This window comes from Pongo pygmaeus, chromosome 20 (genome assembly GCF_028885625.2).
Source record: "Pongo pygmaeus isolate AG05252 chromosome 20, NHGRI_mPonPyg2-v2.0_pri, whole genome shotgun sequence".
In the NCBI taxonomy this organism is placed as follows: Eukaryota; Metazoa; Chordata; class Mammalia; order Primates; family Hominidae; genus Pongo; species Pongo pygmaeus.
Window position 1 is genome coordinate 55,318,394 of NC_072393.2, and position 20,307 is coordinate 55,338,700.

General features: G+C 48.6%; 1 protein-coding gene across 4 annotated transcripts in view; it reads left to right on the plus strand.

Annotated features, from left to right (window-relative positions):
- TRPM4 (transient receptor potential cation channel subfamily M member 4) overlaps positions 1–20,035 on the plus strand; it is a 55,777-nt gene extending 35,742 nt beyond the window's left edge. For all 4 annotated transcript variants that reach the window (XM_054464359.2, XM_063657306.1, XM_054464361.2 and 1 more), the window contains 9 exons: positions 4,895–5,329; positions 8,770–8,902; positions 9,101–9,275; positions 10,446–10,623; positions 18,399–18,595; positions 18,895–19,027; positions 19,202–19,274; positions 19,363–19,468; positions 19,693–20,035. In XM_054464359.2, the coding sequence (XP_054320334.2) occupies positions 4,895–5,329; positions 8,770–8,902; positions 9,101–9,275; positions 10,446–10,623; positions 18,399–18,595; positions 18,895–19,027; positions 19,202–19,274; positions 19,363–19,468; positions 19,693–19,697 (1,435 nt within the window). In that variant the 3' untranslated portion in view covers positions 19,698–20,035. The remainder of the gene's footprint in view (positions 1–4,894; positions 5,330–8,769; positions 8,903–9,100; positions 9,276–10,445; positions 10,624–18,398; positions 18,596–18,894; positions 19,028–19,201; positions 19,275–19,362; positions 19,469–19,692) is intronic.
- The last annotated feature ends 272 nt before the right edge of the window (positions 20,036–20,307 follow it).

Here is a 20,307-nt window from a genome sequence, read left to right on the forward strand (position 1 = left end):
CCCACCACCACACCTGGCTAACTTTTGTACTTTTAGTAGTCACAGGGTTTCACCATATTGGCCAGGCTGGTCTTGAACTCCTGACCTTGTGATCCGCCTGCCTCAGCCTCCCAAAGTGCTGGGATTACAGGCGTGAGCCACCACGCCTGGCCCAGGGATTACATTTCAATGTGAGATTTGGAAGGGACAAACATCCAAACTATATCACATGTCCCATCAGGGACTGAGCTACTGAGGAAGCTTCCCAAGTGCCAAGCTCAAGGCTTGGTTCAAGATTTGGTTCTGCCATCAAGGAGGCCATCACTAGAAACTGATTTGCTTCATGCTACACATACTTCCATCCCTCTGCAGCAAGCGGAATCAGTTCATTGAGGGATTTTTCACCTATTTTGTTCGTGGCCCCAAGGCCCCTGCTTTTAATCACTATGCTATGGTTGCCATAAAGGTATTTTAAAAATCAGGCCTAAGCAAATGAAATAGAATATTTATCAAATTTCTTTTTTTTGTTGTTTTTTGTTTTTGAGACGGAGTCTTGCTCTGTCGCCAGGCAGGAGTGCGGTGCCGCGATCTCATCTCACTGCAACCTCCGCCTCCTGAGTTCAAGCGATTCTCCTGCCTCAGCCTCTTGAGTAGCTGGGATTACAGTCACCTGCCATCACGCCCAGCTAATTTTTTTGCATTTTTAGTAGAGACGGGGTTTCACCATGTTGGCCAGGATGCTCTCCATCTCCTGACTTTGTGATCTGTCTGCCTCAGCCTCCCAAAATACTGGGATTACAGGCATGAGCCACCATGCCTGGCCTATACATAGTTTTTTAAGACAATGTAGAGAGGATACAAAATATTTATCTGTAGCCATAAAAAAGAATGAGATCATTTCCTTTGCAGGGACATGGATGAAGCTGGAGGCCATTATCCGTAGCAAACTAACAGGAACAGAAAACCAAATACCCCATGTTCTCACTTATAAGTAAGAGCTAAATGATGAGAACACATGGACACACAGAGTGAAACAACACACATTGGGGCCCATTGGAGGACAGAGGGTAGGGTGAGGGAGAGGACCAGGAAAATAACTAGTGGGTACTAGGCTAAATACCTGGGTGATGGAATACTTTGTACAACAAACCCCCATGACACAAATTTACCTACCTAACAAACCTGCACATGTACCTCTGAACTAAAAATAAATGTCAAAAGATAAAAAAAAAAAGAACAAAACATGTATCAAGAGAGAAGGGAAAAACTAAGATAAACATTTGGACCACTGAGAAAGGTTGATAGAAGGCCCCAGTGTCTGAGGTCAGGATCAGTAATGGTGTCCTTCCCTAGCAATTTCTCATCTGCACATGTGGTGATGATGACGACCTTGATAATAGCTGATGTTATGAAACACGTACAATGAGCAACTATTGTGCTAAATCCTTTTGAAAATCAGTTGTTGTTTTTTTTTTGAGACGGAGTCTCGCTCTGTTGCCCAGGCTGGAGTGCAGTGGCGTGATCTTGGCTCACTGCAAGCTCCGCCTCCCGGGTTCACACCATTCTCCTGCCTCAGCCTCCTGAGTAGCTGGGACTACAGGTGCCCACCACCACACCCGGCTAATTTTTTTGTATTTTTAGTAGAGATGGGGTTTCACCGTGCTAGCCAGGATGGTCTTGATCTCCTGACCTCGTGATCCACCCGCCTTGGCCTCCCAAAGTGCTACGATTACAAGCATGAGCCACCGCACCTGGCCGAAAATCAGTTCATTTAATTCTCAACAACCCAATGCAATAGGGTCTATAATTATTAGCATTTTGCAGATGAAATAATGGAGTCATTAAGTCACTTGCCTCAGATCATGAGGTTGGTAAATGGTAGAGCTGAGATTTGATCCCAGATCTTCTTGTACCAGAGTCTGTGCTCTCAGCCACTGTGGAGAGCCACCCCCACTGAGAACTCTGTTGAAGGGCAGATCCCAAGATCCCCCCCTGAGAGGCTGGGGCTGAGCCCAGGAATCTGTGTGTGGCCTGGCTGTAGGTGATTCAAGATGGCAGAAGTCGGGAGCTCTGTGACCCACCGCTCTCCCTTCTTACCAGGATTCTGCAGAAGGAGAACTGTGAAATATCATGATGGTTTTCTCTGTCAGTAGGGAGCTTGCCGTCCTCTCTGCATCTGACCCTCTTTCTCTAGGAGTTCTTAGTTTCTGTAGCTTTCACTATTCTCCTCCTCCTCCTTCTCCTCCTCCTCCTCTTCCTCTTCCTACTCATCCTCCTCTTCCTCCTTCTCCTCCTCATCCTCTTTCTCCTCCTCCTCCTTCTCCTCCTCCTTCTCCTTGTCATCCTCCTTCTCCTCCTCCTCTTCATCCTCCTTCTCCTTCTCCTCCTCCTCTTCCTACTCATCCTCTTCTTCCTCCTTCTCCTCCTCATCCTCTTTCTCCTCCTCCTCATCCTCCTCCTGCTCCTGCTCCTCCGCCTTCTCCTCATCCTCCTTCTCCTCTTCCTTCTCCTCATCCTCCTTCTCCTCTTCAACCTCCTTCTCCTCCTCATCCTCCTTCTCCTCTTCATCCTCCTTCTCCTGCTCATCTTCCTTCTCCTCATCCTCCTTCTCCTCATCCTCCTCCTCCTGCTCCTGCTCCTCCACCTTCTCTTCATTCTCCTTCTCCTTCTCCTTCTTTCTTCTTCTTTGAGACAGGGTCTTGATCTGTCACTCAGGCTGAAGTGCAGTGGTGCGATCATGGCTTACAGCACCCTCAACCTCCCAGGCTCAAGCCATCCTCCCACTTCATCCTCCCAAGTAGCTACAGATGCATGCTATGCTCGGCTAATTTTTATATTTGTTGTAGAGATGGGGTTTCGCCATGTTGCCCAGGCTGGTCTCAAATTCGAGGGCTTAAGTGATCTTCCCACCTCGGCTTCCCAAAGTGCTGGGATTACAGGCATACACCACTGCACTCGGCCTCACTTATTTCCTTCCTTCCTTCTTTCCTTCCTTCCTTTCCTTTTCCTTCCTTCCTTCCTTTCTTTCCTTCCTTCCCTTTCCTTCCTTCCCTTTCTTTCTCTCTCTCTGTCTCTCTTTCTCTCTCTCTGTCTCTCTTTCTCTCTCTGTCCCTCCCTCCCTCCCTCCCTTGCTTCCTTCTTTTCTTCCTTCCTTCCTCCCTCTCTTTTCTTTCTTTCTCTATCTCCTTCCCTCCCTCCCTCTCTCCCTCCCTCTCTCCCTCCCTCCCTCCCTTCCTTCCTCCCTTCCTCTCTACCTTCTGAGACAAGGTCTCACTCTGTTGCCTCTGCTGAAGTATAGTGGCTTGATCTTGGCTCACTGCAGCCTCAACCTCCCAGTGTCAAGTGATTCTCCTGCCTCAGCCTCCTGAGTAGCTGGGACTGCAGGTATACACACACCTGGCTTTTTTTTTTTTTTTTTCTGTAGAAATGGGGTTTCACCATGTTGCCCAGGCTGGTGTTGAACTCCTGGGCTCAAGCGATCTGCCTACCTTGGCCTCCCAAAGTGCTGGGATTTCAAGCTTGAGCTACCACGCCCAGCCTCACTTTTTTTTTTCTTTTTTTTTAAATAGCAGCTTTATTGAGCTGTAATCCACATATCATACAGTCACCTGCTTAAGGTATAAAATTCAGTGGTTCTTGGTATACTCACAGAATTGTGAAATCATTACCACAATTCATTTTCAAACATTGTCATCACTCCAACAAGAAACTCTGTGCATACTTAGCGCTGCTTTTCATTTTCCCAGCCCTAGGCCACCATTAATTTACCTGCTGTCTCTGGGTTCGCCTGTTTTGCACACTTCACATAAGTGGAGCCATGCACTCTATGGTCTTTTCTTCGTCTTCTTCTTTATTTTTTTATTTTTTAAGACAGAGTTTTGCTCTTGTTGTCCAGGCTGGAGTCAGTGGCGCGATCTCGGCTCACCACAACCTCTGCCTCCCAGGTTCAAGCGATTCTCCTGCATCAGCCTGTCAAGTAGCTGGGATTACACGCATGCACCACCATTCCCGACTAATTTCGTATTTTTAGTAGAGACAGAGTTTCTCCATGTTGGTCAGGCTGGTCTCGAACTCCCGACCTCAGCTGATCTGCCTGCCTTGGCCTCCCAAAGTGCTGGGATTACAAGTGTGAGCTAGCGCGCCCAGCCCGTTTCTACTTTAATTTTTTTTTTTTTTTTTAAGACAGGGTCTCGCTCTATTGCCCAAGCTGGAGTGCAGTGGCATGTTCATGGCTGACTGCAGCCTGGGCCTCCTGGACTCAAGTGATCCTCCCATTTCAGCCTCCCCAGTAGCTGGGACTATAGGTGCTGGCCCCTATTACTGGCTAAATTTTTATTTTTATTTATTATTATTATTATTATTATTATTATTGAGACAGGGTCTCACTCTGTCGCCAAGGCTGCAGTGCATTGCAACCTCCGCCTCCCGGGTTCAAGCGATTCTCCCGCCTCAGCCTCCCGAGCATCTGGGACTACAGGCATGCGCCACCAGACCCGGCTAATTTTTGTATTTTTAGTAGAGGCAGGGTTTCACCATGTTGTCCAGGCTGGTCTCGAACTCCCTACCTCAGGTGATCTGCCCGCCTTGACCTCCCAAAGTGCTGCGATTACAGGCGTGAGCCACCGCGCCTGACCCGGCTAAATTTTTAAAATATTTTTTGTAGAGATGAGGTTTTGCCATGTTGGCCAGGCTGGTCTCCAGCTCCTTGGCTCAAGCGATCAATCCACCTCTTGACGGGAGATTTCAGAGGTCAGAGGTTAGATACAAGAGTCAAAACCCAAGAAGGTAGCGCTGGGCAGACTGAGTTTCGGGTCAGGCAGGGTCAGATGTGCCAAGCCAAAAGTCTCGATGATGGTGGAGATCAGGACTCAGAGGTCAGAGTGAGGCCTCCTCCCTTCTCTTTTCTCCCCCACAGGACGGCTGACCCAGCCGAGAAGACGCCGCTGGGGGTCCCGCGCCAGTCGGGCCGCCGGGGTTGCTGCGGGGGCCGCTGCGAGGGGCGCCGGTGCCTACGCCGCTGGTTCCACTTCTGGGGCGCGCCGGTGACCGTCTTCATGGGCAACGTGGTCAGCTACCTGCTGTTCCTGCTGCTTTTCGCGCGGGTGCTGCTCGTGGATTTCCAGCTGGCGCCGCCCGGCTCCCTAGAGCTGCTGCTCTATTTCTGGGCTTTCACGCTGCTGTGCGAGGAGCTGCGCCAGGGCCTGAGCGGAGGCGGGGGCAGCCTGGCCAGCGGGGGCTCCGGGCCTGGCCATGCCTCACTGAGCCAGCGCCTGCGCCTCTACCTCGCCGACAGCTGGAACCAGTGCGACCTGGTGGCTCTCACCTGCTTCCTCCTGGGCGTGGGCTGCCGGTGAGTGCCCCGGGGCCTTGGAACCCTGGCCCCTGGCCACCTCTCATCCTTCCTGCCTTCTCCCGGGGTCTCCACTCCCGGCTTCCCCGCAGCTGGGCAGCAGGTCAAGCCAACCCTGCTGATTGGAGAAAAACAAACAAAACCCCTCTTAGGAAAGGCGGGCATGACGATTGCCCCAGGGTAATTGGCTGGCCCCTGGAGATCTGGCTTCAGGGACGGCAGGATTCAGGAGAAAACCCCACCGTCCGCCACTCAGCCTCTGCTATTTATTGCTAGGTCTGAAGGTTAACAGATATTTATGGGAGCGCCCTGACCTGGGTGCCAACCTCACCTCCTCCCTCCTCTTCCTCCACGTAGCTCGTTGGTCCCAGGCCCCTTGCCCTCCTGCCCCCGACTTACTCTTTCTTTCTTTCTTTCCTTTTTTTTCTTCCTTTCTTCCTTTTTCTTTCTCTTTCTTTCTTTCTTTTTTTCTTTCTCTCTTTCTTTCTCTCTTTCTTTTCTTTCTCTTTTTTCTTTTTCTTCTTTCTTTTTCTTTCTTTTTTCTTTTTCTCTTTTCTTTCTCTCTCTCTCCCTCTCTCCTCTGCCCCTCTGCCTCCCTCCCTCCCTCCCTCCCTCCTTCCTTCCTTCCTTCCTTCTATCCTTCCTTCCATCCCTCCAAGCTAAGGGTTTAACCCTTGCCCTGCCTGCATTATGGCATATCCTGCATTAGGATACTCCTCCTTTTGAGGAGAGCAAACAGAAAAGTTTGTGGATACAACCTGGTGACTGGTCTTTTGTTTTTTGTTTTTGTTTTCTTTCTTTTCTTTTCTTTTTTTTTTTTTTTTTGGAGCCAGAGTTCCGCTGTGTTGCCCAGACTGGAGTGCAGTGGTATGATCTTGGCTCACTGCAACCTCCACCTCCTGGGTTCAAGCGACTCTCTTGCCTCAGCCTCGGGAGTAGCTGGGATTACGGGCATGCACCACTACACCTAGCTAAATTTTTTTTTGTATTTTTTTTGTAGAGATGGGGTTTTGCCATATTGACCAGGCTGGTCTTGAACTCCTGGCCTCAAGTGATCCACTCGCCTTAGCCTCGGAAAGTGCTGAGATTACAGGTGTGGGCCACCGTGCCTGGCCAACAACCTGGTGACTGTTTACAAGGGACCTGACACATCCTGAATGGTTGACAGTGATGACAGTGATGATCCCTACTCAAGCTTTTCTCAGTAGACACGCTGAGAGGCAGGCTTCCTGTAAGCTGTGTTAGCAGTGTTACAAAGTGATTCAACATAAATAATTTATTCAAGCAGGGAGCAAGATATGAGAGTTTTGCAGAACACTAATACTTCTGTTTGTCATTTGTTGTATTTTGTATAAAGTGACTTTTGAGATGAAAGGGCTAAGGCCATATGCTACCATGCTCTAGGATTGCCAGCAATGTTTTGGACAGTTTATCAAGCCCACCACTTTCCAGGTGAAAAATGGAAAGATCTCAGCTTAAAAGGGAGAAATGGGCCTGGTATGGTGGCTCATGCCTGTAATCCCAACACTTTGGGAGGCTGAGGCGGGTGGATCACCTGAGATCAGGAGTTTGAGACCATTCTGCCCAACATGGTGAAACCCCATCTCTACTAAAAATACAAAAAATTAGCCAGGCGTGGTGGCAGGCGCCTGTAATCCCAGCTACTCGGGAGGCTGAGGCAGGATAATTGCCTGAACCTGGGAGGCGGAGGTTGCAGTGAGCCAAGATCACGCCACTGCACTCCAGCCTGGGTGAAAAGAGCAAAACTCCGTCAAAAAAAAAAAAAAAAAAAAAAAAAGTGAGAAATGTCTAATCATCTCCGGAATTGAATGGATGAATTATCCTTTGTTTTGCCAATTCCCTCTAGATGAACATTTAGGTTCTCTCTTTCTTTCTTTCTTTTTTTGTTTTAAATAGAGACAGGGTCTCACTGTGTTGCCCAGGCTGGTCTCAAACTCCTGGGCTCAAGCAATCCTCTCACCTTGGCCTCTCAAAGTGCTGGGATTACAGGCGTGAGCTACTATGCCCAGACTTCTGTTTTTTTATTATTCCAAAATAATAAAAGTTTACATCCCAGATGTAAAGTTTATGGGTCAAAGGGTACATATATTCTTGACATGGATAGATTTCCTTCTAAGTAGCTTCACCCATTTCCACACCTGCCATCAGGGTAAGAGAGTGCCCCCTTGAGGCCATGCTCAACAATGCCTGATACTTTCACTCTAAAATGTAGCTCTCAATTTAACTGAAAAAAAATTTGCCAATTTAATGGGTAAACATGACCTCTCCTTGTTATAATTTATGTACTCTTGACTACCAGGTAGGCTGGACATCTTTTCCTAAGCTTCATGGCCACATGTCCTTGTGCCCCGTTGTTTTTTTTGGTTTTTGTTTTTTTTTTTGAGACGGAGTCTCGCTCTGTCGCCCAGGCTGGAGTGCAGTGGCACAATCTCGGCTCACTGCAAGCTCCGCCTCCCGGGTTCACGCCATTCTCGTGCCTCAGCCTACCGAGTAGCTGGGACTATAGGCGCCCGCCTCCACGCCCGACTAATTTTTTGTATTTTTTAGTAGAGACGGGGTTTCACCGTGTTAGCCAGGATGTTCTCGATCTCCTGACCTCGTGATCCGCCCACCTCGGCCTCCCAAAGTGCTAGGATTACAGGAGTGAGCCACCGCGACCGGCCACCCTCCCGTTTTTTTAATTGGGGTTCATTGATTTGTATATATACACATATACATACTCCTTATACTCTGGATCCTAATCCTTGGTAGTTTTGTTTGTCTTAATATCTTCAAATCTTCTCGAAGTCTGTGGCTTGTCTTTTCACTTTCACTTTTGTATGTTTCCTTTCTTTTTTTTTTTTTTTTTTGAGCCTGCCTCGGCCTCCCAAAGTCCTGGGATTACAGGCGTGAGCTACCGCATCTGTCCATACACTAGGTTTTTAATCCATCCAAAGTTTAAGTACATGAGGTTGCAAAATAGGGGCAGAATTTTTATTTTCCCCATAGGAATTTTTGATGTTTACTGGCCGTTTGAACGTCCTCTGTGAATTGTACGTAGTATCCTTTATCTGGCTTCCTTCCTGTTCCTTCCTTTTGCATATTAGTTTGTAGGGACTGTATATGTTTTGCCTTTTATAGGTCGGACAGATATTCCGGCAGTTTTTCCAGCTTGATTCTTACAGGGACCAGCTCTTTGCTAAGGCCATCGTTCATTCAGTCATTACTTAATAGGCGCAGCCATTTTAAAAATGGGTGCCAGTGCCCTGCATGGACCAGCTTGGCACTGAATAAATTTCAGTAAACCCCGGGTGACTGGGAGGGTCCTGGTCCTGCCCGGTGGAGGCTGCAGCTTCATCTGAAGGATGGCATTGGGAAGACTCCCATTTTCCTTGGCGTCTTGTGACACTTGACTCTTGTGGCATCTCCCCACACCCCAGGCTGACCCCGGGTTTGTACCACCTGGGCCGCACTGTCCTCTGCATCGATTTCATGGTTTTCACGGTGCGGCTGCTGCACATCTTCACGGTCAACAAACAGCTGGGGCCCAAGATCGTTATCGTGAGCAAGATGGTGAGGCAGGGGCGGGGCTGAAGTGGGCGGGGCCATAGGGAAAGGGGTGGGGCCATAGGGAAAGGGGTGGGGCCAGGGAGGGAGTGGTCCGTGGAGAAGGGGCGTGACTTTGGGGAGCAATGGGGCGTGGTTTTGGGATATAGGGGTGGGGCCAGAGTAGGGAAGGGCGGGGCCAGACTCAGCCACATCTCCCCACAGATGAAGGACGTGTTCTTCTTCCTCTTCTTCCTCGGAGTGTGGCTCGTGGCCTATGGCGTGGCCACGGAGGGGCTCCTAAGGCCACGGGACAGTGACTTCCCAAGTATCCTGCGCCGCGTCTTCTACCGTCCCTACCTGCAGATCTTCGGGCAGATCCCCCAGGAGGACATGGACGGTAGCGGGGGATAACAGGGCCTGACAGCCTTCCTCTGAGTCTCTGTCCCTGCTCTCTGGGTCTCTGTACCCCTGTCTCTAAGAAAATGTCTGTCTCTCTGAGTCTCTGTCTCCCTCTTTCTCTGGATCTCTGAGTGATACCCTATATTCCCCATCATCATCTCTCTGGGTCTGTGCCTACCCCACCCCCTCTGTCTTTCTGTCTTTTTTTTTTTTTTTTCTTTTTTTTTGAGATGGATGTTAGAAAGGTTTGTTTTTTAGTGTCGTAAAGAAATAGTACTTGAACATAAATTTAATTTTTTTAGTAAGGCCATTTTTATTTTTTGTAGAAAGGGTACACTCGCCAGCAATTTTGTCATGAGAGTACACCGAACAAAGGAGATAGGGTCATTTATAACCTGACGTGTCTATTTTACCGCTGTGTCTGGTTTTTATTGGCTGGAACCGGACTTTACATTTTGTATTTGTCTTGATTGGCTAGTAACTTAGAAGTTTTTAAAAGAAGCAAAGGCAGAGGAGAACAAAGGAAGGAGGAAGTAACTTGTGGAATGTTGAGAAAGGTAAAAACACTTTTAAATAAGGAAGAGGAACAGGGTATGACTTAATGCTTGCTTGGACCAGTATAAGTATGTCAGGGCAAATATTTAGGCTAAATTGTGGGAGCTAAGAACATAAAGTACATTGATTTATTTTTTATGGCTAGTGGATATTTAAGAATGTTAGCGCAAGTCTTTGAATAAATTTTGTTTCGAAGAGAAGTTACTATTTATTGTTAATTAGATGGTGAGGAAAGCCTTTGAAGAGGAACCTGTACTTTACTTTTTACATGGAGTTTTGCTCTTGTTGCGCAGGCTGGAGTGCAATGGCACGATCTCAGCTCACTGCAACCTCCACCTCCCAGGTTGAAGCGATTCTCCTGTCTCAGCCTCCCGAGTAGCTGGGACTACAGGCGCGTGCCACCATGCCTGGCTAACAGTTTTGTATTTTTAGTAGAGAGGGGGTTTCATCACATTGGTCAGGCTGGTCTCAAACTCCCGACCTCAGGTGATCCGGCCATCTCAGCCTCCCAAAGTGCTGGGATTACAGGCGTGAGCCACTGCACCCAGCAGTCTTCCTGTCTTTCTTAGGTCTCTGTCCCCCTCACCCCATCTCTGAACGTCTCTCTTCACAGTGGCCCTCATGGAGCACAGCAACTGCTCGTCGGAGCCCGGCTTCTGGGCACACCCTCCCGGGGCCCAGGCGGGCACCTGTGTCTCCCAGTATGCCAACTGGCTGGTGGTGCTGCTCCTTGTCATCTTCCTGCTCGTGGCCAACATCCTGCTGGTCAACTTGCTCATTGCCATGTTCAGGTGAGGCCTGACTGCTCTCTGATCCGATCCCACCCAGTATGACCCGTGGCCCTCTCATGACTCTTGAACCCTGTCTAATGAATTCTGTCTTTAGTCCCTGAACTCTGATCCAATCTAATGCTGCCTTCTCCCCAGCCCCAAACAGACCCTGCTTGTGACTTGGACTTTGGACTGATCCTCTCCCTGAGCCCAGGTTGAACTTCCTTATTTTTATTTTTTTGAGACAGGGTCTCACCCTGTTGCCAAGGCTAGAGTGTGGTGGTGTGATCATAGCTTACTGCAGCCTCGACCTCCTGGACTCAAGCAATCCTCCTGCCTTAGCCCCATAAGTAGCTGGGACTACTTAAAATTAGCCAGGCCAGCATGCCTGCCTAATTAAAAAAGTTTTTTGGAGAGAGGGGGGTCTCACTCTGTTGTCCACGCTGGTCTCGAGCTCCTGGACTCAAGTGATCCTCCCTCCTCAGCCTCCCAAAGTGCTGGGATAATCTGTTGCCTAGGCCGGAGTGCAGTGGCAAGTTCTCAGCTCACTGCAACCTCCGCTTCCCACTCCCCCACACCCAGTTAATTTTTTGTATTTTTAGTAGAGACAGGGTTTCACCATGTTGGCCTTGAACTCTTGACCTCAAGTGATTGGCCCGCCTCGGTCTCCCAAAGTGTTGGGGTTACAGGTGTGAGCCATCGCGCCCAGCCAACTTTGTTTTTTATTGTAGTAAAATTATATAAAATTTCACATTTTTACTTCTTCTTCTGTTTTTTTTTTTTTTTTTTTTGACGGAGTCTCGCTGTGTTGCCCAGGCTGGAGTGCAGTGGCGCGATCTCAGCTCACTGCAAGCTCCGCCTCCTGGGTTCATGACATTCTCCTACCTCAGCCTCCCGAGTAGCTGGGACTACAGGCATGTGCCACCACACCTGGCTAATTTTATGTATTTTTAGTAGAGATGGGGTTTCACCATGTTAGCCAGGATGGTTTCGATCTCCCGACCTTGTGATCCACCTGCCTCACCCTGCCACGGTGCTGGAATTACAGACATGAGCCACCGCGCCGGGTGGTCATTTTTACCATTTTAAGTGTACAAGTCAGTGACATTAATGACATTTACAGTGCTCTGCAACCATCACCACTATCTATTTCCAATACGTTCTATCACCCACAACAGAAAGTGTGTCCCCGTGAAACAGCAACTCCCCACTTCCCCTCCCCACAGTTCTTGGTAACCTCTAGTGTATTTTCTGTCTCTGTGGATTTAGTCTAGATGTTTCATGTAAGTGGAATTATGCAATATTTGTCTTTTGGTGTCTGGCTGATTTTACTGAGCATGTTTTCAAGGCTCATCCATGTTGTAGTGTGCATCAGAACTTCATTCATTCCGTTTTGTGAATGAGTAATATTCTATTGTACAAATAGACCACATTTGAGCCCGTCATGGTGGCTCCTGCCTGTAATCCCAGCACTTTGGGAGGCCTAGGCGGGTGGATCACCTGAGGTCAGGAGTTCGAGACCAGCCTGGCCAACATGGCGAGACCCCCCCCTCTTTACTAAAAATACAAAAATTAGCTAGGCTCATGTCTGTAATCCCAGCTACTCGGGAGGCTCAGGCACGAGAGTCGCTTGAACTCAGGAGGCGGAGGCTACAGTGAGCCAAGATCGTGCCACTGCACTCCAGCCTGGGCAACAGAGTGAGACTCCATCTCAAAAAAAGAAGACCACATTTGATTCACCCACTCATCTGTTGATGAACACTTGGGTTCTTTCTGCCTTTTGGCTATTGTGACTAATGTTTTTTGGAACATTGGCATGGAAGTATCTATTTGAATCCTTGTTTTTATTTCCTTTGGGTGTATATCTCAAAGTGGAATTCCTGGGTCATATGGTAATTCTACGTATAGCTTTTTGAGAAACCACCAAACCGGTTTCCACAGTAGCTGCACCATTTTCCATTCTCACCAGCAGTGTATGAGGGTTTTAATTTCTCCACATCCTAGCCAACACTTGTTATTTTCCTTTTGCAAAAATTATAGTCATCCAGCTTGGTGTAGTGGCTCATGCCTGTAATCCCAGCACTTTGGGGGGCTGAGGTGGAAGGATTGCTTGAGCACAAGAGTTCAAGACCAGCCTGGGCAACATAGCGAGGCTGCTGTCTCTACCAAAACACCAGAAATTGGATACCACTTCACACCTGCAGCCTCAACGTCCTGGGCTCAACTGATCCTCCCACCTCAGCCTCCCAAGCAGCTGGGACTACAGTTACGTGCCACCACACCTGGCTTGTTTTTTTATTTTTTTACTTTTATTTTATTTATTTATTTTTAGTAGAAACGGGGTTTCACCATGTTAGCCAGGATGGTCTCGATCTCCTGACCTTGTGATCCACCCATCTCGGCTGGATCCCAAAGTGCTGGGATTACAGGCATGAGCCACTGTGCCCAGCGGCTATTTTTTTGTTTTTTTTTAATGAAACTCCTTTTTAATCCTGTGTTGGGTCCCTCTGTTTGCTTCCTTTCTTGTTGGCATGATTTTTGCTGAGAAAATATAAAATTTCATTGGCTTGGGGTTTTGTTTTTTTTTCAGAGATGGGGTCTTGCTATGTTGCCCAGGCTGATCTTGAACTCCTGGGCTCAAGCAGTCCTCTTGCCTTGGCCTTCCAAAGTGCTGAGATTACAGGCATGAGCCCCTCTGCTGGACCTATTGTATTAGTTTCCCAGGGCTGCTAAAGTACCAAAAACTGTGTGGCTTTAAATCACAGAAATTGTCTCACAATTCTGGGTGCTAGAGGTCCAAAATCAAGGCATCTGCCAAGTTGTTTTCTTCTGAGGGATGTTGGGGAGAGTCTGTTCCATGCCTCTCCTGTCACGTCTAGTGCTTTGCTGGCCATCTTTGGCTTCTAGTTGCATCCTTGAAACTTCTGCTTTCATCTTCCAAATTTCCCCTTTTAATAAAACGTTACTTAAATTGGATTAGGGACCACCCTAATAACTTAATTTTAACTTGATCACATCTGTAAACTCTATTTCCGAATAAAGCCACATATTTCATAAATAAAAACATTTAAAAAGGTCTCATTCTGAGGCACTATGGGTTATGACTTCAACATATCTTTTTTTATTTTTATTTTTTTATTTTTTTTGAGACAGAGTCTTGCTCTGTCACCCAGGCTGGAGTGCAATGGCGTGATCTCGGCTCACTGCAACCTCCACCTCCTGGGTTCAAGGGACTCTCCTGCCTCAGCCTCCCAAGTAGCCGGGATCACAGGCGCCTGCCACCACGCCCAGCTAATTTTTGTATTTTTAGTAGAGATGGGGTTTCACCATGTTGCCCAGGCTGATCTCAAACTCCTCAGGTGATCCACCTGCCTCGGCCTCCCAAAGTTCTGGGATTACAGCCGTGAGCCACTGGACCCGGCCGGACTTCAACGTATCTTTAGCGGGATACAATTCAATGCATGACACTCATAGATTTATGAGTTTATTTCTGGACTTTCAATTCTATTCCACTGGTCTGTGTCTATCCTTATGCCAGTACCACACAGTTTTTTGGGTTTTTTTTGAGACGGAGTCTCGCTTTTGTCACCCAGGTGGGATTGCAGTGGCGGGATCTCTGCTCACTGCAACAGCCGCATCCCGGGTTCAAACGATTCTCCTGACTCAGCCTCCTGAGTAGCTGGGATTACAGGCACCTGCCACCACGCCTGGCTAATTTTTTTGTATTTTTAGTAGAGATGGGGTTTCACCATGTTGGCCAGGCTAGTCTTGAACTCCTGACCTCAGGTGATCCGCCTCAGCTTCCCAAGGTGCTGGGATTACAGGCGTGAGCCACCGTGTGTAGCCCACACAGTTTTGATTACTGTAGGTTTGTAGCAAATTTTGACATTGGAAGTATGAGTCTCCTTTGTTATTTTTCAAGATTGTTTTGGCTATTCTGGGCCTCCTGCAATTCCATATAAACTTGCAGATCAGAGTTTCCATGTCTGTCAAAAAGGTTGTTGGAATTTTCTTTTTTTTTTTCTTTTTTTTTTTTTTTTGAGACAGAGTTTCACTCTTGTTGCCCAGGCTAGAGTGCAATGGTGCGATCTCAGCTCACCACAACCTCTGCCTCCCGGGCTCAAGCGATTCTCCTGCCTCAGCCTCCCGAGTAGCTGGGATTACAGACATGTGCCACCACGCCCGGCTAATTTTGTATTTTTAGTAGAGATGGGGTTTCTCCATGTTGGTCAGGCTGGTCTCGAACTCCCGACCTCAGGTGATCCGCCTCCCTCGGCCTCCCAAAGTGCTGGGATTACAGGTGTGAGCCACCGCGCCCGGCCAGTTGTTGGAATTTTCATAGGGATTGCGTTGAATCTGTAGATTGCTTCGGATAGTATTGATATTTCATCTAGGGGTTCTTTTTAATGCTTTTCCAGCAGTATTTGGTAGTTTTCAGGCTACAAATAGTTCACCCTTTTGGTTAACTTTATTCCTAGGTGTTTTACCTTTAGATACTGTCGTAAGTGGAATTGCTTTCTTAATTTCCTTTTTGGATTGTTCATTGTGGGTGTGTAGAAACACAACTGATTTTTGTGTGATCTTGTACCCTGCAACTTTGCTGAATCTGCAGCTCTAGAAGCTTTCTTGTGATTCTCTGGCATTTCCTATATATAGGATCATGTCATCTGTGAATAGAGATATTTTTACTTCTTCCTTTCCAATTTGGATGCCTTTTATTTTTTTTCTTGTTTAATTGTTCTAGCCAGAACTTCCAGTACAATGTTGAATAGCAGTGGTAAAAGTGGACATCCTTGTCTTGTCCCTGATCTTAGGCAGAAAGCTTTCACTCTTTGACCATTGGGTATGACGTTAGCTGTGGGTTTTTCAGAAGTACCTTTTCTCATGTTGAGAAAGTTTATTTCTATTCCCAGTTTATGATTTTTAAAAATTATGATGCATGGTGGCTTATGCCTGCAATCACAATACTTTCGGAAGCCAAAGTGGGAGGATCACTTGAGGCCAGGAGTTCAAGACCGACCTGGGCAACATAGTGAGGCCCTATTTCAATAAAAAAATAAAAAATTTGCCAGGCATGGTGGTGCATGCCTGTAGTCCCAGCTACTCAAGAGGCTGAGGCGGGAGGAAGGCTTGAGCCCAGGAGGTCAAGGCTGTGGCTTCAGTGAGCCATGATTTCACCACCACCATGATCGTGCCAGCAACAAAGTGAAACCTTGTCTCAAAAAAAAAAAAAAACAAACGCTCTGCGTGGTGGCTCACGCCTGCAATCCCAGCACTTTGGGAGGCCGAGGTGGGCAGATCATGAGGTCAGGAGATCGAGACCATCCTGGCTAACACGGTTGTAGGGGCCAGCCCTACAGGGTCTGTGGGTTTTTCTCCCCATGTGTGGAGACAAGAGATTGTAGAAATGAAGACAGAAGACAAAGAGATCAAAGAAAAGACAGCTGGGCCTGGGGGACTACTACCACCAAGACGTGGAGACCAGTAGTGGCCCCGAATGGCTGGCTGCACTGTTATTTATTGGATACAAAGCAAAAGGGGCAGGGTAAAGAGTGTGAGTCATCTCCAATGATTGATAAGGTCACGTGAGTCACGTGTCCACTGGACGGGGGCCCTTCCCTGTTAGGTAGCAGAGGCGGAGAGAGAGAGGACAGCTTACGTCATTATTTCTTCTATGCTCTTTTAAGAAAGATCAAAGACTTTTCAATACTTTAATACTTTCACTAGTTTTGCTACTGCTATCTAGAGGGCGGAGCCAGGTGTACAGAGTAGAACATGAAAGTGAAACACGAGCGTGACTGCTGAAGCACAGCATCACAGGGAGACGGTTAGGCCTCTGGATGACTGCGGGCGGGCCTGACATCAGTCAGGCCCTCCACAAGAGGTGGTGGAGCAGAGCCTTCTCTAAACTCCCCCGGGGAAAGGGAGACTCCCTTTCCCGGTTTGCTAAGTAGTGGGAGCTTTTCCTTGGCACTGACGCTACCTCTAGACCATGGTCCACTTGGTAACGGGCATCTTCCCAGACGCTGGCGTTACCGCTAGACCAAGGAGCCCTCTGGTGGCCCTGTCCAGGAATAACAGAAGGCGTGCACTCTTGTCTTCTGGTCACTTCTCATCGTGCCCCTTCAGCTCCTATCTCTGTATGGCCTGGTTTTTCCTAGGTTATGATTGTAGAGCAAGGATTATTATGATATTGAAATAAAGAGTAATTGCTATAAACCAATGATTGATATTCATATATAATCATATCTATGATCTATATCTAGTATAACTCTTGTTATTTTATGTGTTTTATTACACTGGAACAGCTCGTGCCCTCGGTCTCTTGCCTTGGCACCTGGGTGGCTTGCCACCCACACATGGTGAAACCCCATCTCTACTAAAAATACAAAAAATTAGCTGAGCATGGTGGTGGGTGCCTGTAGTCCCAGCTACTCGGGAGGCTGAGGCAAGAGAATGGCATGAACCCAGGAGGCGGAGCTTGTAGTGAGCCGAGATTGTGCCACTCCACTCCAGCCTGGGGGACAGAGTGAGACTCCATCTCAAAAAAAAAAAAAAAAATCATGAAGTGTTGTTGAATTTTGTCAAATGCCTTTTCTGTGTTGGTTGAGAAGATCATGTGGTTTCCCCCACACCTTGTTCTATTAATGTGGTGTTTGCATTGATTTTTGTATGTTTCGCTACACTTACTTTCCTAGGATAAATCCCATTTCATTGTGGTATAAAATCCACTTAATATGCTGCTGAATTAGATTTGCTTGTATTTTTTCAGGATGTTTACATGTATATTCATAAGGGCTACTGGTCTGTAATTTTCTTGTGATATCTTTATCTGGCTTTGGTATTACGGTAATGCTGGCCTCATAGAATGAGTTAGGAAATGTTCTCTCCTTTTCAATCTTTTGGACGAATTTGAGAAACATCCTTGTTATTATAATTCTTCTTTAAATATTTGATAGAATTCACCAGCACAGCCATCTGGTTTTGGGCTTTTCTTTATTGAAAGGTTTTTGATTCAATCTCTTATGATAATTCTACTGAGATTTTCTGTTTTTTCTTGAGTCAGCTTAGGTAATTTGTGTGTTCCTAGGAATTTGTCCATTTCATTTATCTAGTTTGTTGACATATAATTGTTGATAGTATTCTCATACAATCCTTTTTATTTCGGTAAGGTCAGTAGTAATGTCTCCATTTTCATTTCTGATGTTAGTTATTTGTGTCCAGGCTAACTTTTGAGCCCAACTTTAACCTGACTTCAACCTCTACCTTATACCATGATACCATCCCCAACTTGACCTCTGACATCTGACCCTTGGCCCTTCTAAACTGACTTTTTTTTTTTTTTTTTTTTTGAGATGGAGTCTCACGCCGTCTCCCAGGCTGGAGTGCAGTGGCACGATCTCAGCTCACTGCAACCTCCACCTCCTGGGTTCAAGAGATTCTCCTGCCTCAGCCTCCCCAGTAGCTGGGATTACAGGCACCCGCCACCGCACCTGGCTCATTTTTGTATTTTTAGTAGAGATGGGGCTTCACCATGCTAGCCGGGCTGGTCTGGAACTCCTGACCTGAAGTGATCCGCCTGCCCTGGCCTCCCAAAGTGCTGGGACTACAGGAGTGACCAAACGCACTCGGCCCTAACCTGACTTCTAATCGCATCCTGTAACCTCTGACTTTAGTGATCTTGACTTCTGTCTGCTGCCATAGACTTTGAACAATTATTGGCTGGCATCTAACCTTCGTCCTTGCCCTTGGCTGGGCCCTGACCTCAAGTGACCTTTGACCTCTGGCCTTTGCAGTTACACATTCGGCAAAGTACAGGGCAACAGCGATCTCTACTGGAAGTCGCAGCGTTACCGCCTCATCCGAGAATTCCACTCTCGGCCCGCGCTGGCCCCGCCCTTTATCGTCATCTCCCACCTGCGCCTCCTGCTCAGGCAATTGTGCAGGCGCCCCCGGAGCCCCCAGCCGTCCTCCCCGGCCCTCGAGCATTTCCGTGAGAACAGAGCTTGGCTTAAAAAGGAGAAATATAGGGGACTGGGAGCCTGGAAGGCGAGGGGAAGGGGGCATGCCCCAAATGACTAACGGGCGTGGCTTAGGTAGTGAGGGGCGGGGTTTAAGCAACAAGAGGCGGAGCTTAAGCACTGAGGGGCAGGGCTTACGGGTGAGGGGCGGGGCATGTTCTCGAATCACCAGGGGCGGGTCTGGGATAGTGTGTTCTGAGGGTGTCGGAAGGGGCAGCTGGGCTTGGGAAGGGGCGTGGCCTGAGCCCTTTGACTCCGCCCGCCCCTGCAGGGGTCTACCTTTCTAAGGAAGCCGAGCGGAAGCTGCTAACGTGGGAATCGGTGCATAAGGAGAACTTTCTGCTGGCACGCGCTAGGGACAAGCGAGAGAGCGACTCCGAGCGTCTGAAGCGCACGTCCCAGAAGTGAGAGTGGGGCCTGGTCGGGGATGGGGCTTCTGGCCTGGGGCGGATCCTGACTTCAGCTGAAGGCAGGGTCCTGGGAGGGAGGGAGAGAGGGAGGAGGCCCGGGAAGCAGGAGGAGCCCCGGGGGGGTGGGTGGGCTGAGGGTGCCCCCGGTAAGAGGCCCTCCCTTCTCAGGGTGGACTTGGCACTGAAACAGCTGGGACACATCCGCGAGTACGAACAGCGCCTGAAAGTGCTGGAGCGGGAGGTGAGGGCTTGGGGCCTGGCTTGGGGACTGTGGCAGGGGTCGGGCAGGGGTTCCCATCTCCTGCTCTGACGTTCCTCCCATTCCCCAGGTCCAGCAGTGTAGCCGCGTCCTGGGGTGGGTGGCTGAGGCCCTGAGCCGCTCTGCCTTGCTGCCTCCAGGTGGGCCACCACCCCCTGACCTGCCTGGGTCCAAAGGTCAGTGTGTAGCATCAGCCTGTGCATCTCCAGCCTCTGTTCCTGTATTTTTGCGTGTTTTTCTCTCTCGGCGCCTTTCCAGTGTCCCTGGGTCACTTTCTTGGTCTCCTTTGAGCGTTTTGTACTCTCAACTTCGTGTTCCTTCTTTTTTGCCAGTCTCCCAGTTTTTCTGTCTCTCCCCTTCCCTGCCAATCACCTGCTCTCTCTTTTCTCTCTTCCCCCAGACTGAGCCCTGCTGGCGGACTTCAAGGAGAAGCCGCCACAGGGGATTTTGCTCCTAGAGTAAGGCTCATCTGGGCCTCAGCCCCCGCACCTGGTGGCCTTGACCTTGAGGTGAGCCCCGTGTTCATCTGGGCCACTGTCGGGACCACCTTTGGGAGTGTCATCCTTACAAACCACAGCATGCCCGGCTCCTCCCAGAACCAGCCCCAGCCTGGGAGGATCAAGGCCTGGAGCCCGGGCCGTTATCCATCTGGAGGCTGCAGGGTCCTTGGGGTAACAGGGACCACAGACCCCTCACCACTCACAGATTCCTCACACTGGGGAAATAAAGCCATTTCAGAGGAATCGTGTCCGGAGGCTTGATTCTTGGGGGAGCTGGTGGGTGTCTAGGTCCAGGATGGGAGCTGGAGCTGGGGTGTTGGGTTTGGGGTTCTTGGTGGATTTGCTGCTGTAATTCAGACATTTTGGAGTCCGTATCAGATATTCAGATATTTTAGAGTCAATGGAACCTGAGCCCCATTGTTCTTGCCTGAGACCCAGTACTTCTGTCTGCGCTGTTCTGACGGCTCTCGCTTCAGTAGGACAAGACCCCATCTGTACCCCCCCCCACCCAGTTT